Source organism: Carassius auratus, chromosome 14 (assembly GCF_003368295.1).
Source record: "Carassius auratus strain Wakin chromosome 14, ASM336829v1, whole genome shotgun sequence".
NCBI lineage: Eukaryota > Metazoa > Chordata > Actinopteri > Cypriniformes > Cyprinidae > Carassius > Carassius auratus.
Window position 1 is genome coordinate 20,130,870 of NC_039256.1, and position 16,546 is coordinate 20,147,415.

Genomic DNA, 16,546 nt, shown 5'->3' on the forward strand with positions numbered 1-16,546 from the left:
ACCACAGGAGAAAACGGTGTCTATGGAGTGTTACATGTCCTTATGGGACACTGAAGGTACTAAGTCATGTATAATTGATCAAATGCTGCACAGGGTTTATTTGATGGAATCTCATTGGCCAGCCAGGACTTGGAGGCAGAGTATGACCACAATCTGTTACAGATTAAGAACAATCTAATTGTATTTACTTCACCTGATTAAACAAGTGCATCTTTTCTCTCCACATCTGATTACTCATAGATTTTAAAATGATAATTCTAGATCATAGGTCCACATCTCTAAGCAGTACTCCCTTAGTAACACCCATGACGTGTTGTATCCAACGATAATAATTACCAACCTGTGTGTACACACCGTACTTCCCTTTCTTGGCACATTCTTCTCCCCAACTGACAATGCCTGTGAGGAACCAGGTGTTGTGGTAGCGCATGGCATGAGGTCCTCCGCTGTCCCCCTGACACGCGTCTCTAGGAGAATTTGAGTATCCAGCACAGAACATGAAGTGTGTGACTGTGTCACTGCTGCTTTCCTTACACACTGTTCTGTCTACATAAGGCAACTCAACCTTCTGTAGGGTTGCTGCACTTCGGCCTTGAAAGCGCAGACGGCCCCAGCCGCTGACAGTAGCCAGAGATCCGGACTGCAGCAGTGAGTTGGAGAAGAGCATGGGTCCCAGGCAGATGGGACGTACAGTTGGGGTAAACCGGATGGGGTTGCGCAGCCGCAACATGGCAATATCATGATTATAGAGGCTCACTTTGGAGTCATAACGGGGATGTGAGATGAAACGGGTGACGTTCAGATTCTGTTCCGTGCCTTCAGTCTTGGAGACATCATGCTCCCCTGTCAAGCATAGTTGTTTAGTTTAGTGATATAATTAATAACTGGTCTTGGAATTCTACAAATTTCAGGAAAAAAATATCTAAAGATCATTTGTAAAAAAAAAAAAAAAAAGATAAATTTACATGTGATGCAATGTTGCATATAAGACAATGGTTTTTGTTTTTTGTTTTTTTTTTTAGCTCGCCAAGGCTATATTTTTTGATACAGTAAAACCACTTATATTGTGAAATATTATTACAATTTAAAATAAGTTAAAATAAGTTTTCTATTAGAATGTATTTTAAGGTGTAATATTCCTGTAATGGTCTTCAGTGTCACATGATCCTTTAGAAATCGTGCTATTTTAGTCTATTGATTTGGTGTTCAACAAATATATCTTATGTTTAATCTTGGTGAAAACAGTTGTGCTGATTAATATTTTTGTGAGATTTTAAATATTTTATAGGCTAAATTAAAATATCGGTGTCATACAGCAATTTAATGTAATCAGTATTTTCTTGGCTGTTGTTCTGGTCTTACCAACTCTGATGTAGAAGGATCCATTCTGTATCCCTACCAGACAGTGGGCTGCAGTTATGACCCATAACTGGCTAAGGATGGAGCCTCCACAGAATACCTGCTGTGTTGAGCGCGCCACCAGCGCCACCTAGAGATCAGCAGTTAACTGGGGTAAACGACATGATTTTGGGTGCATAAAAAGATTGCGTTGTAGTAGATGTGCCAGTAATAATAAAAGTGCCTATAAACGCTTATTTTTTATTGCTATAGCACATAATAGCATATTTATAGTCTTTACCTGCCAAGGGATTTCTCCAGGTAAAGATGGATTGCCACCAACAATACGGCTTCTTGGGGCACTTACAGTTGGTTCAGGAGTCATCAAATACTCATCAAATGCCCATTGAGGGAGTTTAACACGAGATGGCGTGATTTTCTCTTTTTTCTGTTTAGAATTTGAAGGGGTTGTCGAGTTGTCCGGTTTGGAAACGCTGGATGTGGATTTGACTGTCTTATTGGAAGATTGTGCAGAGTTCGTTACAGAGGCTGGACCGCTGGCCCAAGTTCTCACAGCTGTATTACTGACTTTGCCACATGGAAACTTAACTAGTGACAAAAAAAATAAAATAAAAGTTGTTGTTAAATATTTTACATTTTAAATTTGCTTGCAGTGCCTTTTCTTTAAAAAACAAAACAACCACTAGTACTTTAAAAATGAAAGTAGCTCTTTCAGATGTTTCAATCAGCTCATTAGGAATCTAAGAAGTAATTAAATCACCTAACGGTTCACATGTGAATCCATCTTCTTTGAGTCTGTAACTGGATGCACACCGACATCCTGTCCCATTAGACTCCATCACAACACAGAAATGCTCACAGCCTCCATTATCAACATCACACATTTTGGCAGTTACTAAGAAACGGCACAAATCATATTTTTAATTATCTTTAGGAATTTCTTTAATTCTAACAAAATATGGTGCACTGAGTGTTTGAGGGAAGAAAGACCTTGCCTAACCTATTTCACAGTTTTTGCCAACATAGCCCGGTTTACAGTTACAGGTGTATGTGCCCATCTGGTCCTCACATGTGCCTTGGTTTTGACAGGGTGATGGTTTACACTGGTCCCCATCTAACAGACAGAATCATTTATTAACAACTGCTAAGAATTTTTTTTAATAGAAATAATGTGCTTTATTTCAATTCTGGAAGAAGGAACATAGGACGGGAATTCAAATCCAGCATAAATTATTTTTTAATATTTGTCTAATGTTAATCAAATGCATTTTATTTCCTGAATTCTGAGTTTAATAATAAAATGATGTCCAGTTCAAATTTCATTTAATTTATTGGTCCAGTAGCTACCTAAACACATCATAAGAATGTTTTTAACCTTAAAATGTCATTTCTAGCCAAAATATGAGTCCTAGCCAAAATATGAATCCATAATGATGCTTCCTCCTAGTAAAAACATTCATCCCATGTAGTCCTGTCAAAATCCATCAACATATTTGTTAGAACTGTTTTGGACTGTTTTTGCATGACAGAAAGAATCAGTAGAGAAAGCAATATTATGGATAGAGCACTTTCAATTTTGCTGGAAACAACAGTTTTGATGATCGATATGCTAATTACAAACACACCGCTTTTTGCTTCAGGGATGGACTAAATTTGTATTACTTGTGGATTATTGTGATGTTTTTATCAGCTATTTGGACTCTCGTTCTGACGGCACCCATTCACTGCAGAGGATTCATTGGTCAGCAAGTGATGTAGCCTAATGCTTAAATTTCCCAAAAATCAGTTCCAATGAAGAAACAAAGTCATCTACATATTGGATGGACTTGGGGTGAGCACATTTTAAGCAAATTTTCATTTTAGGGGTGAACTGTTCCTTTAACATATTGAGATGTTCTCCTGTTTGCCCTTGGTAAATATGATGGTCAATGATTAAACACACTTACCAATATAACTTGCCCAGAACTCCATCTGAAAAACAGACCAAATGCTAATTTCGCTATATTATACAATGCATGACAGCTGACGAACCACATCTTGTCGACTCACTGTCTTTTCATCATTTTCAAATGCTTCTCTGGCCTCCTCCAGGACACATTTCTCTTCCATACATTCCCTCTCTACATTCCCTTTCAGAAACTCCTCAAATAATCCTGTGTTCGCTCGCCTTTGTCTCCTCAAAATGCTGTCAGCTTTCTTCCCGTCTAGGAACACTGATCCTGGGGCTGTTACAGAGTTTGAGAGTTTATATTCTTTACTGGAGGGGAACTACTGAAAGCATACATGTGAATATTATTATTATTAACCCTTAGAAAGTCAGAAGGCAAATGCCAAGTGTGCCTGTTATGTTCCGTCAGCTCTAAGAAAAATGATTTATAAGAAGTAAAGGTTTTGCAGGTCTTACCTGCAAATGTCTGCAGCATTATATATGGGAATAGAACAAGAATGAATAAAGCCATATCAATCCCAATTCGGTTCCTTATCATTCCACAGTGAGCTGACAAATAAACTGAGCCAATGCTCCAAAGTACACCTGTCTACCACACTTCCACACAAACGACTGGCACAGCATATTCTGTTTAGCTGAAAAGTAGAACAAAATATACTCAAATAGAAAGCAGTTATTTTAAAGAGTAAGCATATTTGACAATATTACTGCTTATTTGGGTCAAAATAATGCAGGCTTGGTGAGCAGAAGAAAATTCAAAAAAAAAAAAAAAAAAAAAAAAAAATTCAATTTGTAGTATCTATAATATATCATGTCATATTTTTCACACGCAATATAAAAGTATTTATATACATGAAAATGTATAGCCTTCCTATTTTAGAAAGATTGCTAATCGCAAACCGATCTTCATATTCGAGAGTCCTTGGCATCAAAAAGTTTCAAAATCAAATCTCCACCAGATGGTGCTGCTGCTTCAATAAAGTAGATCAATAACTTAACCATTAGTTTCCCCCTCTTGAATCAGTTTAGCATTCACTGGTTTCCTCTTTCGCTGTTAGAGAAACGATATGACATTAGAATGCGATGGAATATGCAATACTTCATAAAGAAAGAAAGCATTATCATGTATATTCTCCACAGATGGGCCCTGTATTGGGGACTGTGGGAGGGGCTGGATCAGCTTGTTGGAGAACAGCCCAGTCTCCGCTTCAGTTCCGCTGTAAGTGCTCTTGATTTCTTCTCACCCCTCGGGAATCTGTTATCTTCTCAGATGGCGCTTTCTTATTGACTGTGGGCTTTTCGTTTTTCATCCTGCCATTACGGGGTTGAATTATTCATTTCTACGTAATTAACACTGGTCATCAATCCCACTGTACTAGTGCCAATCAATCTGTAACTGAGAGTACGTTTTCATTGGTGAGATGGGCTTTGGCTCACAGACTCTCAAGCAGAAATCAACAGACTGTTCATGCAGCTATAAGAGCATGAGTAAAACGACTAGGCCTACATCACTTTTTATTTATTTATTATTATTGCACTTAATGCTTGGAAGCTTTACTCCCTGTTAGCCTTGAATTCACAGCCATTTTAAAAACAAACACCATCAGTCAGTGAAGCTAAGTGTCTGAAGGCAGAGCTATATTTAGACAAATGCAGACAACACTAACATTACTATGTTAAAAATGCCTTGAGGCTCTACTGGTGCGTTGCGCTATCCCGTCATCCATGGCAACATTGAACATTAGTGTAAATTACCTCAGATGACTTCACTATTTGCACTACGCTAATTCTGTTGCAAACTTTGACTTGTTGCTAGTTCTTTTTCGACTACAGAGTGGACTATTTTTCCCAACAGACTCTATAAAATAGTATACAAGTAAGATTATAAAACAATTCCAACTCAAATATATATCAATATTTAACCCGCGTATTTTGGTAGTTGGCTGGCAAAAAAAAAAATGTGTTCTAAGAACGTTGGGAATATTCTGCCCTTGGGAATATTTTATTTTATAATTTCACAAACATTATGGCAGTATTACTTTTGAATTTTTTTTTCTGAATGTTCTGAAACAGGTCCACATTTAAATAAATGAATATTTTCGAAGAAAAACATTAAATTAACTATAATGTTTTTGTGCTAGCGTTTTGAAAATATTAACCAGGGGGCAAGGAACTCGACCGGAAGTTGAAGTCGGATGGGGGCTGCCATCTTTTAGCAGAACTTCACTTGCATTAGCATTCCCATTGACTCCCATTCATTTTGGCGTCACTTTGACAGCGAATAACTTTACATCTGAGGTGTTTAAAGACTCCGTTTGTCCATTATTTATTTCTAAAGATACACGACAATGTATGAAGGGCTCCATTACCTTCTATGTTACATTATGGCCCCGTATAAACAGTTTTTGTAAAAAATAGGCTAATGATTGCGTCATAACCACTCGTCTCTCTGTCGCATTACCGTACAGACAGGAGGAGAAGCTCGCAGGCAATTAACTTAATATGGCGTACTGGCGTTACATTTTAAAATACTATACAAAATAATTAATCAGAATACTTACTCCTGCTCACTCACGACAAAGAACTCCCCGCTCAAGCTCGCCGTCTCTGCAAGATTAACGATGGCAGTTTGCACGCACAGCCACCAGACAGGTTGCTGACGTCGTCAAGCTTCGTTTGAGTCTGCGCGTCAGAAACGGAAGTGCTAAAAAACGCTAAGAATGAGCTTCACTTGTCTCAATTGAGTTCCAATGGGGTCGCTGTGTCCATTTCTTTTACTGTCTATGATATTAACAAGGACCTGATAACATTAAACAAATGTTCTATTAGCATTACTAGAACAATAGCTAACATTTTGAAAATGTTTCTTGCCAGTCTCAATACAAGGTTTCAGTCTTTGCACTTGTCTGTATAAGGGGCAGCTGTGGCCTAATGGTTAGAGAGTTGGACCAGTTACCCGAATGTTGCAGGTTCGAGTTTCGGTGCTGGTAGGAGGGAGTGAATGAGGGAGGGAATGAACAGCGATCTCTTCCACCCTCAATACCCATGGCTGAAGTGCCCTTGAGCAAGGCACTGAACCCCCAGTGGCTCCCTGGGCGCTGGATAGATAGCTGCCCACTGCTCCGGGTGTGAGTTCACGGTGTGTTCACTTCTCATTGCTGTGTGTGTGCACTTGGATGGGTTAAATGCAGAGCACCAATTCTGAGTATGGGTTACCGTGACTTTCACTTTCATATAGTTGCATGACAAATTTCCTGTATTTATGAAGACCTCGAAGTGTGCATTGCAAGTAAAGTTTTATTTGCATATTTTGATTTTCAAACCTTTAAAATAAACTTCTAAATGCCTGTAATGTAGTCCCTAGAGTAGATTTAGTGTACATTAAGGGCCCTGAGTTTGGTATTTTTCCGACCTGACAGAGTCTTTCTCACTGTCGTGGGTACATGCACAGGCCATTATTGCAGGTGTGGGTATTGGGACAAGTCCTTTGTTCCAAAGAATCAGTAAAAAAAAAAAAAAAATGAAAAGATTCACGAGATCTTGTTCGCCATCATGTAATGACACCATTAATGTTATGCTGTCATCTTGGTGGATTAAAATATCACGATGTCACAGTTTATTTTGTGATAATGACAGGCTAACTTAATCTGAAATAAAATAACATAAATATTAAATGATTTTTTTTTTAGAAATGTTTTAAGTTGAACTACCTAATTTTCTAAAACTACAGTTCATTAAAAATTTGTGAAAACTGTAATAGAATATAAATATTACTAAAATAACAACAGGATTATTTCATTTATTCTCCATTGATTAATTAATTAATTAATTTTTAATGTACAGTGTTTTTATGATCTGAATATGGTGGTTAGAGGGTCACTTGAGAAGCAGAAATCAAGACTTGAAGCCCCAGTGCATGACCTAAAATTCTGAAAGTGGTTCTTCAATAAAATGCTATGTAATTTGCATTAATAATAGCTTTGGTTCATTATGCCACCGTGATTGAAAACACACCCACACACGCTCCCATGTTCCCGCAGGAGCAGCAGCAGGGTAAACACAAAGTGAGGAGTGACTGATGTCCATACTGCGCTCTCAGAGGAGGAGGAAAACAGTAAGGACTTACATGGTGAGTCACGGCTAATCCCTGGAACCGCAGAAACAGAGGCAGAGATTGTGGTGCCTGCATGATGTGAGGGTTGTTCTCAGACAGCCTGCTATTCTTAGGCTGTCTGCATTCGTCTGAAGTGGTGCAAAGTCTATTTTTCCCCTTTTTCTTCTAAAAATGTACAAAGTGAAGTAATTACAACCTTTCTCAGTCTTCTCTGTGCCGTTTCCTGTTGGTGTGATGTTTCTCTGTTCTCACTGTTCGCTGTGATGTTCAATGCTATATATCTGCGGTCTGGCTTGCATCCTCGTCCTCTCAGATTAAGTTAAATTATCACAAAATAAATATAATTTATTCATTCATTAAACTATGTGTTAAAAACACAACCAGATAGGTGAATAGATTGTGTTCTCAGCACAATTATGTTTACAAATGTTAATTTAATGCAAAAAAAAGCATGTTTAATTTAATGTCAAGGCAAGTTGGCACATTTCTGCAAGTCATATTTTAAATTATGTTTTTGTATACAATGTATTAATTGAAAATTTATATTTTTCTTTCATGCTCTGCTTATTCATCAATTGTTTTGTGTTTGGCAGGTTTCTATTGAGACAAAAATGGTCATCAGGTAAACACAACGTGTAACAACAAACTCTGTATGTTAATGTTGTGTTCAATTAACTGTATAATTTTTATTAAAGGGCAATATCAGTTAGCAACATCTCAAGGTATGTGTCTATTTAGGAATGGAAAATTAAGTTAAATTATAAAAAAGGATGAATGAATAAATACATAAACAAACAAACCTGTTAGCCTACTTCTCACCTGTACCCTTAACCAGAGAATCAGCTGCTACATAAAATGTACTATTATGGTACATAGCACTTAGTGAATAAAATAAAAAGATATGCTAGATATGGAAGTATACATTTATTTTCTAAGGGTGAGTATAGGGGCATTTGCTGCTGCTGGCTCTGACATCTGTCTCCCTCTCCACCACTGAATCACACAGAGCGCTTCCGACTCCCTTCCTGTGGCCGCAGTTATAAATGGAACGACTGCAGGCTTGAAGGATCTGCCCATGCCTGAGTCTCCTGGATGTGGCCATTGACATTAATCTGGAATTTGCTGGAGTGCACCTCTGTTAATTAGCACAGTCATTCTGTGAGTTTTAAAGGGTAATGTTTCACACCCACGGCCCCTGTGCACCACTCCAGCTCGGCCCAATCTGACATTTAAACAATCTGCTTGATATTTAGTAAGAGGATGAAAAGAAATGGCTACTTTGTGTGTTTGAAATGGTAAACACATTTCTCTCAATCTACAGGCTAGCAGTGCTTCAACTTATTGGATGTATGGTCCAGGGAACAATAACAAGAGGGATGGAGAAGTATTTTATTAATTTCTCCAGTTCATTTGTCGACCCTGTCTAAAAAAATAAAGAAATAAAAAAAAACTCCAACCAAGTCCAGTATCAGTGCCATTGCCCTACCATTATCCCACCACCACAATCAGTAGCTGGTGATTACAGTGGAAGTGCAAATGACTAGAAACAGTGTCAGGGCTCCCATGTAATTCTGTGATGGCCAAATTCACAAGTTTCTTATCATACTACATGTAAAATCTCCTCCAGCTATGATGTTTTCATTTTTCAGAATGTCTATTTTGAACAAATATTTTGTTCATGCAATATAGAATAAAGAAAAGTGCGTAACAAATAACAACCCCCCCCCCCCCAACAGGGGCAAAAATGAAAATTTTGTCATTATAATTACTCACCCTCATGTCGTTCCAAATCCATAAGATCTTTGTTCATCTTCGGAACACAAATTAAGATATTTTTGATGGTATCTGCGAGCTGTCTGACCCTCCATAGACAGCAATCATATTATTACCACGATCAACGCACAGAAATGTAGTAAGGACATCTGTAAAATAATCAATGCGACACCAGGGGTTTAACTGTAATTTTAAGAAGCTGCAAGAATACTTTGATAAATGTAAAGATAATAATGACTCACACTCACTGACTGAGGTTTGTGAGAGAGAGGACACTTTGGGTAAAAATTCAGCCACAAACCTAAAGGGGTCAATTGTGCCAATTTTAGACGGAGAAGATGACAGAATTGTAGTGTCAGGTCAAAGCTTTTGACCTCAATTCTAACAGTTGGCTGACCCCATTGGGAACTGTCATTGCTGGCATATGTGCTCTATACAGTAATGAAAGAGGAAGTGCTGATGCAGCACAGAGAGAGGGAATGAGAAATTTCCTCTTTTAGGTATTTCATAAATACCTTTGTACTGTAGGTGGTATTGGCAATTATTTATACTGTAAAGTCAGCCATATGACCCTCTGTTGTCTCATATGATGTCATACTGTAGTAGCAGAATACTTATCATAACAGAAAATGAATTACTCCCTAATCAGCCTTGCCCGTCAGAGCACTGGACATATGAATATTTACAAAATAAATCTTCTAAATAAAACCTCAGCATAACAGTGGTCCATAAATCACTTGCTCTTTATTCCTAAAACACTTTTCTCTCCGTCCCAGAAAAATTATTTTAGGCACAATCCCAAAAGGTCCTGAAAATGGCATATTTTCTCATCTATCATTTGATCTGTAAAAAATTTCTATTTGATCGACCACCTTGACAGGCTGGTGGATTTGAGATCATAGATTTATTTAAAGCAGTAAACTTATAAATACTCATATTAAATAAGACACTGATAAGATTCTGTGTGTATGACGTCTTTGATAAAAATAAAAACTTCTACAAAAGTTACTCTTGTGTTCTACAAAGTCACATTGAAGTGTGTGCCTCCTCACAAAACAAGTTAGAGAAAATCACCATGACTCTGTCCTGGCTTTGTAAGTAAAGCTGTCATTAATGTCAACCTATAACTGAGTGTTCACAGCTGAGCCTTTCTTCATGAACATTTAGATAATTGTTGCCCACATAATACTATCGTTCCAACCATTCATCAGTAAAAGCATTTCAAGGACACCTCTGGAAATCAACACCCCTGACTGTGAAATAATTCATAATCTTTCATCTTAACTACTGTTATTTTACAGAGGTTGATTGAGTGATGACTGAGTGGCACAATGGACACTGTGGGTAAGTCACATCGGAGCTAAAATCAGGTAAACACTTATTGTAACTTATTTTGACTTTATCTTGTGACCTACTGGGAGAATTTGCTGAAATTGGGATTGAGTTTGTTATTGCTGCTATTGGGGAATTTGGTAGAGGGGACTACCATACTGAAAACGTAGGACACTCAGACTTCCGTAAATCTGCCTTTTAGTAACGTTTTTAGTAACAATTTTTAATTTGAATGCTAGAAGTAAATATTATACTGTATAAAGTGTGGTGAGTTTGCAATTTTATGCATTATCTTATTTACCATCATTAAATTGATAATGTATACACTCTGCTCTCTGGAGAATCAGTCATTTATATTAGACAACCACTAATCAGTACAGCACTAATAAATTATTTAGGACATTAAATATAACAACAAACCAAGGTTACATAAGTGGTCTGTTGATTTAATGCGCGATGTTCTATGATTAGAGTAGAAATTCAAAATGATGAAGTGTAACTTATAAATTGCAATTTTTTGATAGAGTTTTGGTAATATTACTGGACATGTTAATTTCTCATATCTGAAAGCAAGTTGCAGAATATTGAGATCATTTTTCAGATGGATGTTTTCATCATGTCATCCAGCTGATGACCCCATTTTTCATTGATCAGTAGCACACTGACCTTCATGACCTTTTGCATCCAATTGCACATGGCAAATATTGATCCATTTGGAAAGCTGTACCTCTCTTTAATGCTTTCAGACCCAGCACAGAAATGTCTTACGCTTCTCTCGGTTCTCATGAATATAAATGTGAGGCCATTAATCTGCGCTGAAGTCCTGTCTTGTTACAATGTACATGAAAAATACCGTACACATGTCACTATTCTACAGTACACACATCATGTGGATCTTGTCAAGATAAGGAGCTGCCAAAACAATAAAGTGTTCACCACAAACCAACATCCACCAATTCTCCAAACTCTATATTATATTGCCTATACTCCAGGCATTAATCGTTCCATATTATTTAAAAAAGGCACACTGTGTTCAGCATTAATGCTGGTGTTACTAGCAGCGAGGACAATGACAGACTTGAAAGGAAATAATTACAATGTGAGAACAAGAGACTTTCAAACTGTTTTGTAAATAACTGTCGCTTTGCACTATAATTCAAGCATTTAGCTGCAATTAAACCCATAAATGCCAACATTGTTGTCCACCATAAATCACCATTTTTTTAAAACAAGCATTAACTGTCAACTTAAATCTAGTGTGGAGAGAGATTTTTGTTTAGGTTTTGGATTTGACAGACTCTGTGTATTTTAACAAGATGTCTGAGCATCAACAGAGAAACAGTGAAGGGCAAAGGGAGGTTAAAATAGCCTACAGCTCCCTCATGCTGGGATGTGAGCTCTTGCCTGACAAACTACAACCCCAGAAGATACACTGTTCTCAGATAAACCACTTTCCTCGCCTGCCATCTTCTTTAATTCTCCAAGGTGACTCTGTAGACCTCAAAATGCCATCATTTGTGGAGGCAAATTTCCTTCTGTTGGATCTCCAGCTGCTGAAATCATATTTCTATTTAGCTCCATTACCCCCCCCCCCCCCCCCCCCCCATTAGGATTTATTTGCAAATTTAAAAGGGAAGAGAAGTTTTAAGAAATGATTAAAGATTTTGTGAGAGTTTAGAAAATTATTGGTTGGATATAAAGTGTTCAGAATATTGCAGTGATATTCCAAAACCTTTGGTTATTGTAGAATTCGGTTCCTGGCAAACCAAGCACTGTCAGTTTAAAGCCATGGACAGTGTCTTACGAAAGTCTGGTCAAAGAAACTTTGAAAGGCGTCCAACTGTTCCTAAAAATAGCAAGTATGGATCCCGAAACCATTGCCTTCTGCTTCCTTACACTCAGTGCCGCAAAAGAGTGCAATCCGTCAGGTGATAAACACCGAGTCTGGAGTCGCTTTACTTACAACTCCAAATTAGCAGAGAAAACCAGTATTTCAAAGTGAAACATTCCTGTTAAAAGCGGACAAAGTGATTAGAATACACGGAGAATTTAATCGTGGTTGATTTACCTAGAGTGGAAGACCGAACGAGGGCAATCCACCGGTTTTATGCCTCTCTTCATCGAATAAACAGGTAAGTTAAAATATTTTATAAATGAGATAATGTGTCGGGACTACATTTAAGGCAATACGAAATCATATTATTCGCCTTTACATTATTTAGTGTGGAGACTCCAGACCGTAACATTCCTGGAAGACGCGTTTTTACGGGATTTTTTATTGCATGACAGCCACACGGAAGCATACTTTCACATCCAAATATTAAAAGTATTATATGGGTAATGTTTTTAATTAACTTAAACATCTGAATGTTTTCACACATTAGAAAGTAAACTCCAGAGCTTCATTAGCTTCATTGGTATCCCTTTGTGAATATTGTTAGGACAAAACTGACTGTTCATTGTTCACTCCGGGGACTTTATTAATGAAGTCTGCAAAAATCCTACGCGCGTCATAATCTGCAGAAAGATTACAAGTGTATTTGATCAGAGGTATTTTGTACGGATAGCCTAGAAAGAGATACTTTCATGTTTCATAACTGTGGATTCAGAGGGAATTTAGTCATTATACAGGGTGCCACTCATACAAAGACTATCCGGAGGTTCAACTGGGGGGCGGAGGTGGAGGTGGAGGCGGGGACGCTTCAAACAGATGCCTCTAGTGGCTATAATTGGTACCACATGGAGAGAAAAAAAGCATGCGTGTCTTGTGAATGCACAAATAGTTTGTTAGCCTACACATTTGAAAAGAATGTGGAAGATAGACCGAGGAAGACACGCAAACTTAATTTCACACCATACTTTGAGAGCTTTTTCAGTAGCCCACAGCATCTCTCTATCTCATGAACCTTGACTTCAAAAGCTCACCCATGTTCTTTAACCTGTAGGCCTAAAACAAAACACTTTTATAATGAAAGAGTAAATTTATCTACTTATTGGGGCGTAAAAATGTAATGCTCTTATGCATATACATATATATGTAAAACTATTAAGGAATTTAATGGCAATTTTCAGGACTTTTGAGAGTGATTTATTAACTTGCTTTTTTTTTACAATTGAGAGAAAAATATGGTGCTTTAAGTTTTAGATTACATTTTTTAGAATGATAATAGCGATTTAGGGTATGCTATTTGGCCTAAAATGAAGGCCATAGCCCATAGCCCACTACTTTTCAGATTCTCCAATCTTTCGTTTTGAACTCCATGGGGGTTCGAACTTTTATAGGCCAATCAATAATAGGCCTATATAAAATGCGCATCGGAATTCGGGGATTGTTTGGATTTTTTGCATCGATAGAATCAAGAATAGGAGTCTATTTTTCTTGAAAATATATTTTGAATAGCCTTTATTATGGACAGCAGTGGTTTTATTCCCTCTGCGTTCGATTTAGACCGCTATTTTGACTCAATATCTGATGCTCACACTAGCATGGCGTGTTTTACATCAGACCCAGTTTCTGCAGACGCTGGCAACAGGCTAGTACATTTGAGAATATCTCTGTTACAGTAGCTAGCAAAAGGTGGTTCCTCGGGTTTTATGAGCGCTCGCGTCCAGTGTGTCACAGCTGACGTCGACTGACACTCGGTGGAAGCCCCTTTTCTTCCCTCGCGCTTTTTGTTCTCCGGTTTGCTTCATTCGAGAGGGTTCGTCTTATTTTCACCACCTCGAGATTCATGCAGGAGCCGTTTGTCTACATCAATGTGTATTAATGTAGGAGACACCGTGGAAGAGATAAGGTGAGATAACCTTGTTGATAACAGAGCACTACGAGAAGGTCTGCGTTTGATTGTGACATTGGCGTACTTGTTACTATCACGCGCTTTGTAAACTCGACTTCTGTAGTCTCTGTTTAACTGCATTGACGGCTGTTGATAAATGTCGACAGAAGGTACGAGAACCAGCACTTTCCCTTTGGTGTACCTTAAAAAAAGATTCACCTTTGTTTATTTACAATGCGTTTCTTGCAGAGCTCTTATCTCATCACCTTGCACCTTTGGTTTGGATTTGCCAAGGATTTCCTAAAGCGACTGTGGGTATACTCGACTGAAGGATTTCGGGTTTTAATCTAAATCGGGATCTATACATCCAAACTGGGATCTATGAGCGGAAAAGTGGCTAAGACTAAAGAAGAAAAGGATGCTTCTAAGGGTAAGAAGAGTCTTGAAACGTCTCGATTGCTCTCACAGGTTTAAAGCGACCGTGATCTCATTCATCTTCTCGTTGCATTGTTGCTCAATTGTGAAAACATAAAAGCATTATGGAAATTGGCAAATAGAAATGTTAAACGTTTATGAGATTAATAGCCTACAAAATGATTAGCTATAGGCTGAATAACAAAAAACTGCCACCTGATAAAGACCGAAATCGGCACAATTTTCATCCAGTCTGTTCTGAGGAGATGAATTATTGGGCTGTCGCTTTAACGTAACCTGCAATTAAACCAATGAATATTCCATTCAAAAATCCCCCTTTTCCCCTTCCTAGTACATTAAGGTAGGTCTGAGTAACTGTTCAAATATTTATGTGATGACGCTTAATCGTTTGTTTGGGTAGCTACTGCGCAAATGAAAGATTGCGTAAAAACCGAGCTTCTGCATGTCTCTGAAACAGCCGCGCTTCAACTGGATGTAAACTGGCCAACCATTGCCTTGGAGACAAAGGGCTACTGGGTTGCCAAAGAAACCTCCGCGCGATTAATTGATGTGCATGCTGTCTGCTGAGGGGTTTTCATTTCAGTTTACAACGACATGAATATGCTGTGCTCCTTTGTTCCGACTGATGAAATCCCACAGTGTAGCATAGCCTGATTACCTCTAAAATAAACCTGCCACTGTATATTACTAATATTGTTGGCAAACGGACTAATTACCTTTGTTCCTCTTTTGTAGAAATTAATAATTCATTTGTTTTTGCATAAAAGTAACTTCTAATAGACATTTTTATAGTTTACCATACAATAGAAAATCTAGAGTGCCTTGACTTGGATTATTTAAGAGAATTGGCTCTCTTTGATTCTTTTTGGCAAGTTAATTTAATTTTCCCATAGACTCACTAATATAAATTCAGTGCTGGTCAGAAATAAACAAGAGTGATTGCTTTGTTTTATTTTGGAAAAAATAAAATGAAAATGTTCATAAATAGTGTTCATTAAGTATTAGTAAAAAACTAAAGAAATCCATTCCTCACCCATCTTAAGGCACAGAATGAACAGACAGCTATCTTTTTTTTTTTTAAACATATTATTATTGTTTGTAGTAAATGTACAACAGACTTTGTTGAATGCCGGCAGGAGTTCATTTTTCTTTTTGTTTTAGGCAGCACTTTGTCAAAACATTGCATGTGACTCATTCAGCATGCTGGCTTTCATCTAATTTGTTTGAAATATTATATTATGAAACACATTTCAGTGGCTGCTTTTACATCATTAAATTCCATTAACTTTGGTATTCTCACCATCGCTTGTTAGTTACTCTGGATTTAATGCACTAAAAATAATTTAGAGTAGGATTTACTTGAAAAAAAGGCTGCTCAGGAAAGGCTAGTTATTTTGCAAAAAATTGCTAAGTAAAAGCCTAAACACAGTTATTAGAAGCTTTATATATAAATTTTTAAGTTGAGTTTACTTGGTAATTCCCATTTAATTTGAGTCTTTGTTTGCAAATTATAATTAAGTACTGCTACTGTAATTATTTGCTGTATAACAGTAATTTACTGCATGTGTAAAAGTTTAGGTTTTCTGTTATCTGTATAAGCATGAGCAGTGCTGTCATTGAGCTCATCTGATTTTTCATAGAAACTATGTTAAGTCATTCACACTTTGTGTGCTTAGTAGCTACACTGTTAAACATGGATTCATGCTGTATGAAGGTTTTTTTTGCATAAAGCTTTATCTCTGCTTGATCTAACCCGGTTTTGGTGTAGCCCAATGACGTCAAGTCGCTTAAATAATAATTAAATCATAT

General features: G+C 37.5%; 2 protein-coding genes across 6 annotated transcripts in view; one reads left to right on the top strand and one right to left on the bottom strand.

Annotated features, from left to right (window-relative positions):
- Positions 1-62: 62 nt before the first annotated feature.
- On the bottom strand, positions 63-3,906 carry f9a (coagulation factor IXa). 2 transcript variants are annotated; one of them, XM_026280575.1, is made up of 9 exons: positions 3,764-3,906; positions 3,409-3,584; positions 3,306-3,330; positions 2,360-2,473; positions 2,120-2,254; positions 1,640-1,947; positions 1,363-1,489; positions 341-843; positions 63-153 (listed from the first exon to the last, which is right to left on the bottom strand). In XM_026280575.1, the coding sequence occupies exons 1-9, from the start codon at positions 3,843-3,845 to the stop codon at positions 112-114; spliced, it is 1,512 nt and encodes a 503-aa protein (XP_026136360.1). In that variant the 5' UTR covers positions 3,846-3,906; the 3' UTR covers positions 63-111. The 2 variants fall into 2 exon arrangements, with proteins under 2 accessions (XP_026136360.1, XP_026136359.1); XM_026280574.1 differs by having other exon boundaries at positions 77-843.
- Positions 3,907-12,417: 8,511 nt separating this feature from the next.
- The window catches only part of fgf13a (fibroblast growth factor 13a), a 102,892-nt gene continuing 98,763 nt past the window's right edge, over positions 12,418-16,546 (top strand). The window contains exons 1-2 of one of the 4 annotated variants that reach the window (XM_026280578.1): positions 12,418-12,658; positions 14,552-14,732. In XM_026280578.1, coding sequence (XP_026136363.1) covers positions 14,684-14,732 — 49 coding nt within the window. In that variant the 5' untranslated portion in view covers positions 12,418-12,658; positions 14,552-14,683. Of the gene's footprint in view, positions 12,659-14,025; positions 14,321-14,367; positions 14,473-14,551; positions 14,733-16,546 lie in introns of those variants that run through there. The other 3 variants (XM_026280577.1, XM_026280581.1, XM_026280579.1) reach the window with 3 other exon arrangements.

Excerpts from the sequence above, each read along its gene's own strand:
- f9a (XM_026280574.1), bottom strand. The coding sequence starts at position 3,845 with ATGATAAGGAACCGAATTGGGATTGATATGGCTTTATTCATTCTTGTT. Across the intron at positions 3,331-3,408 it reads TTGAAAATGATGAAAAGACA|ATGGAGTTCTGGGCAAGTTA; the intron begins GTGAGTCGACAA and ends TCTGTTTTTCAG. Across the intron at positions 2,474-3,305 it reads GTTCTGGGCAAGTTATATTG|ATGGGGACCAGTGTAAACCA; the intron begins GTAAGTGTGTTT and ends TCTGTCTGTTAG.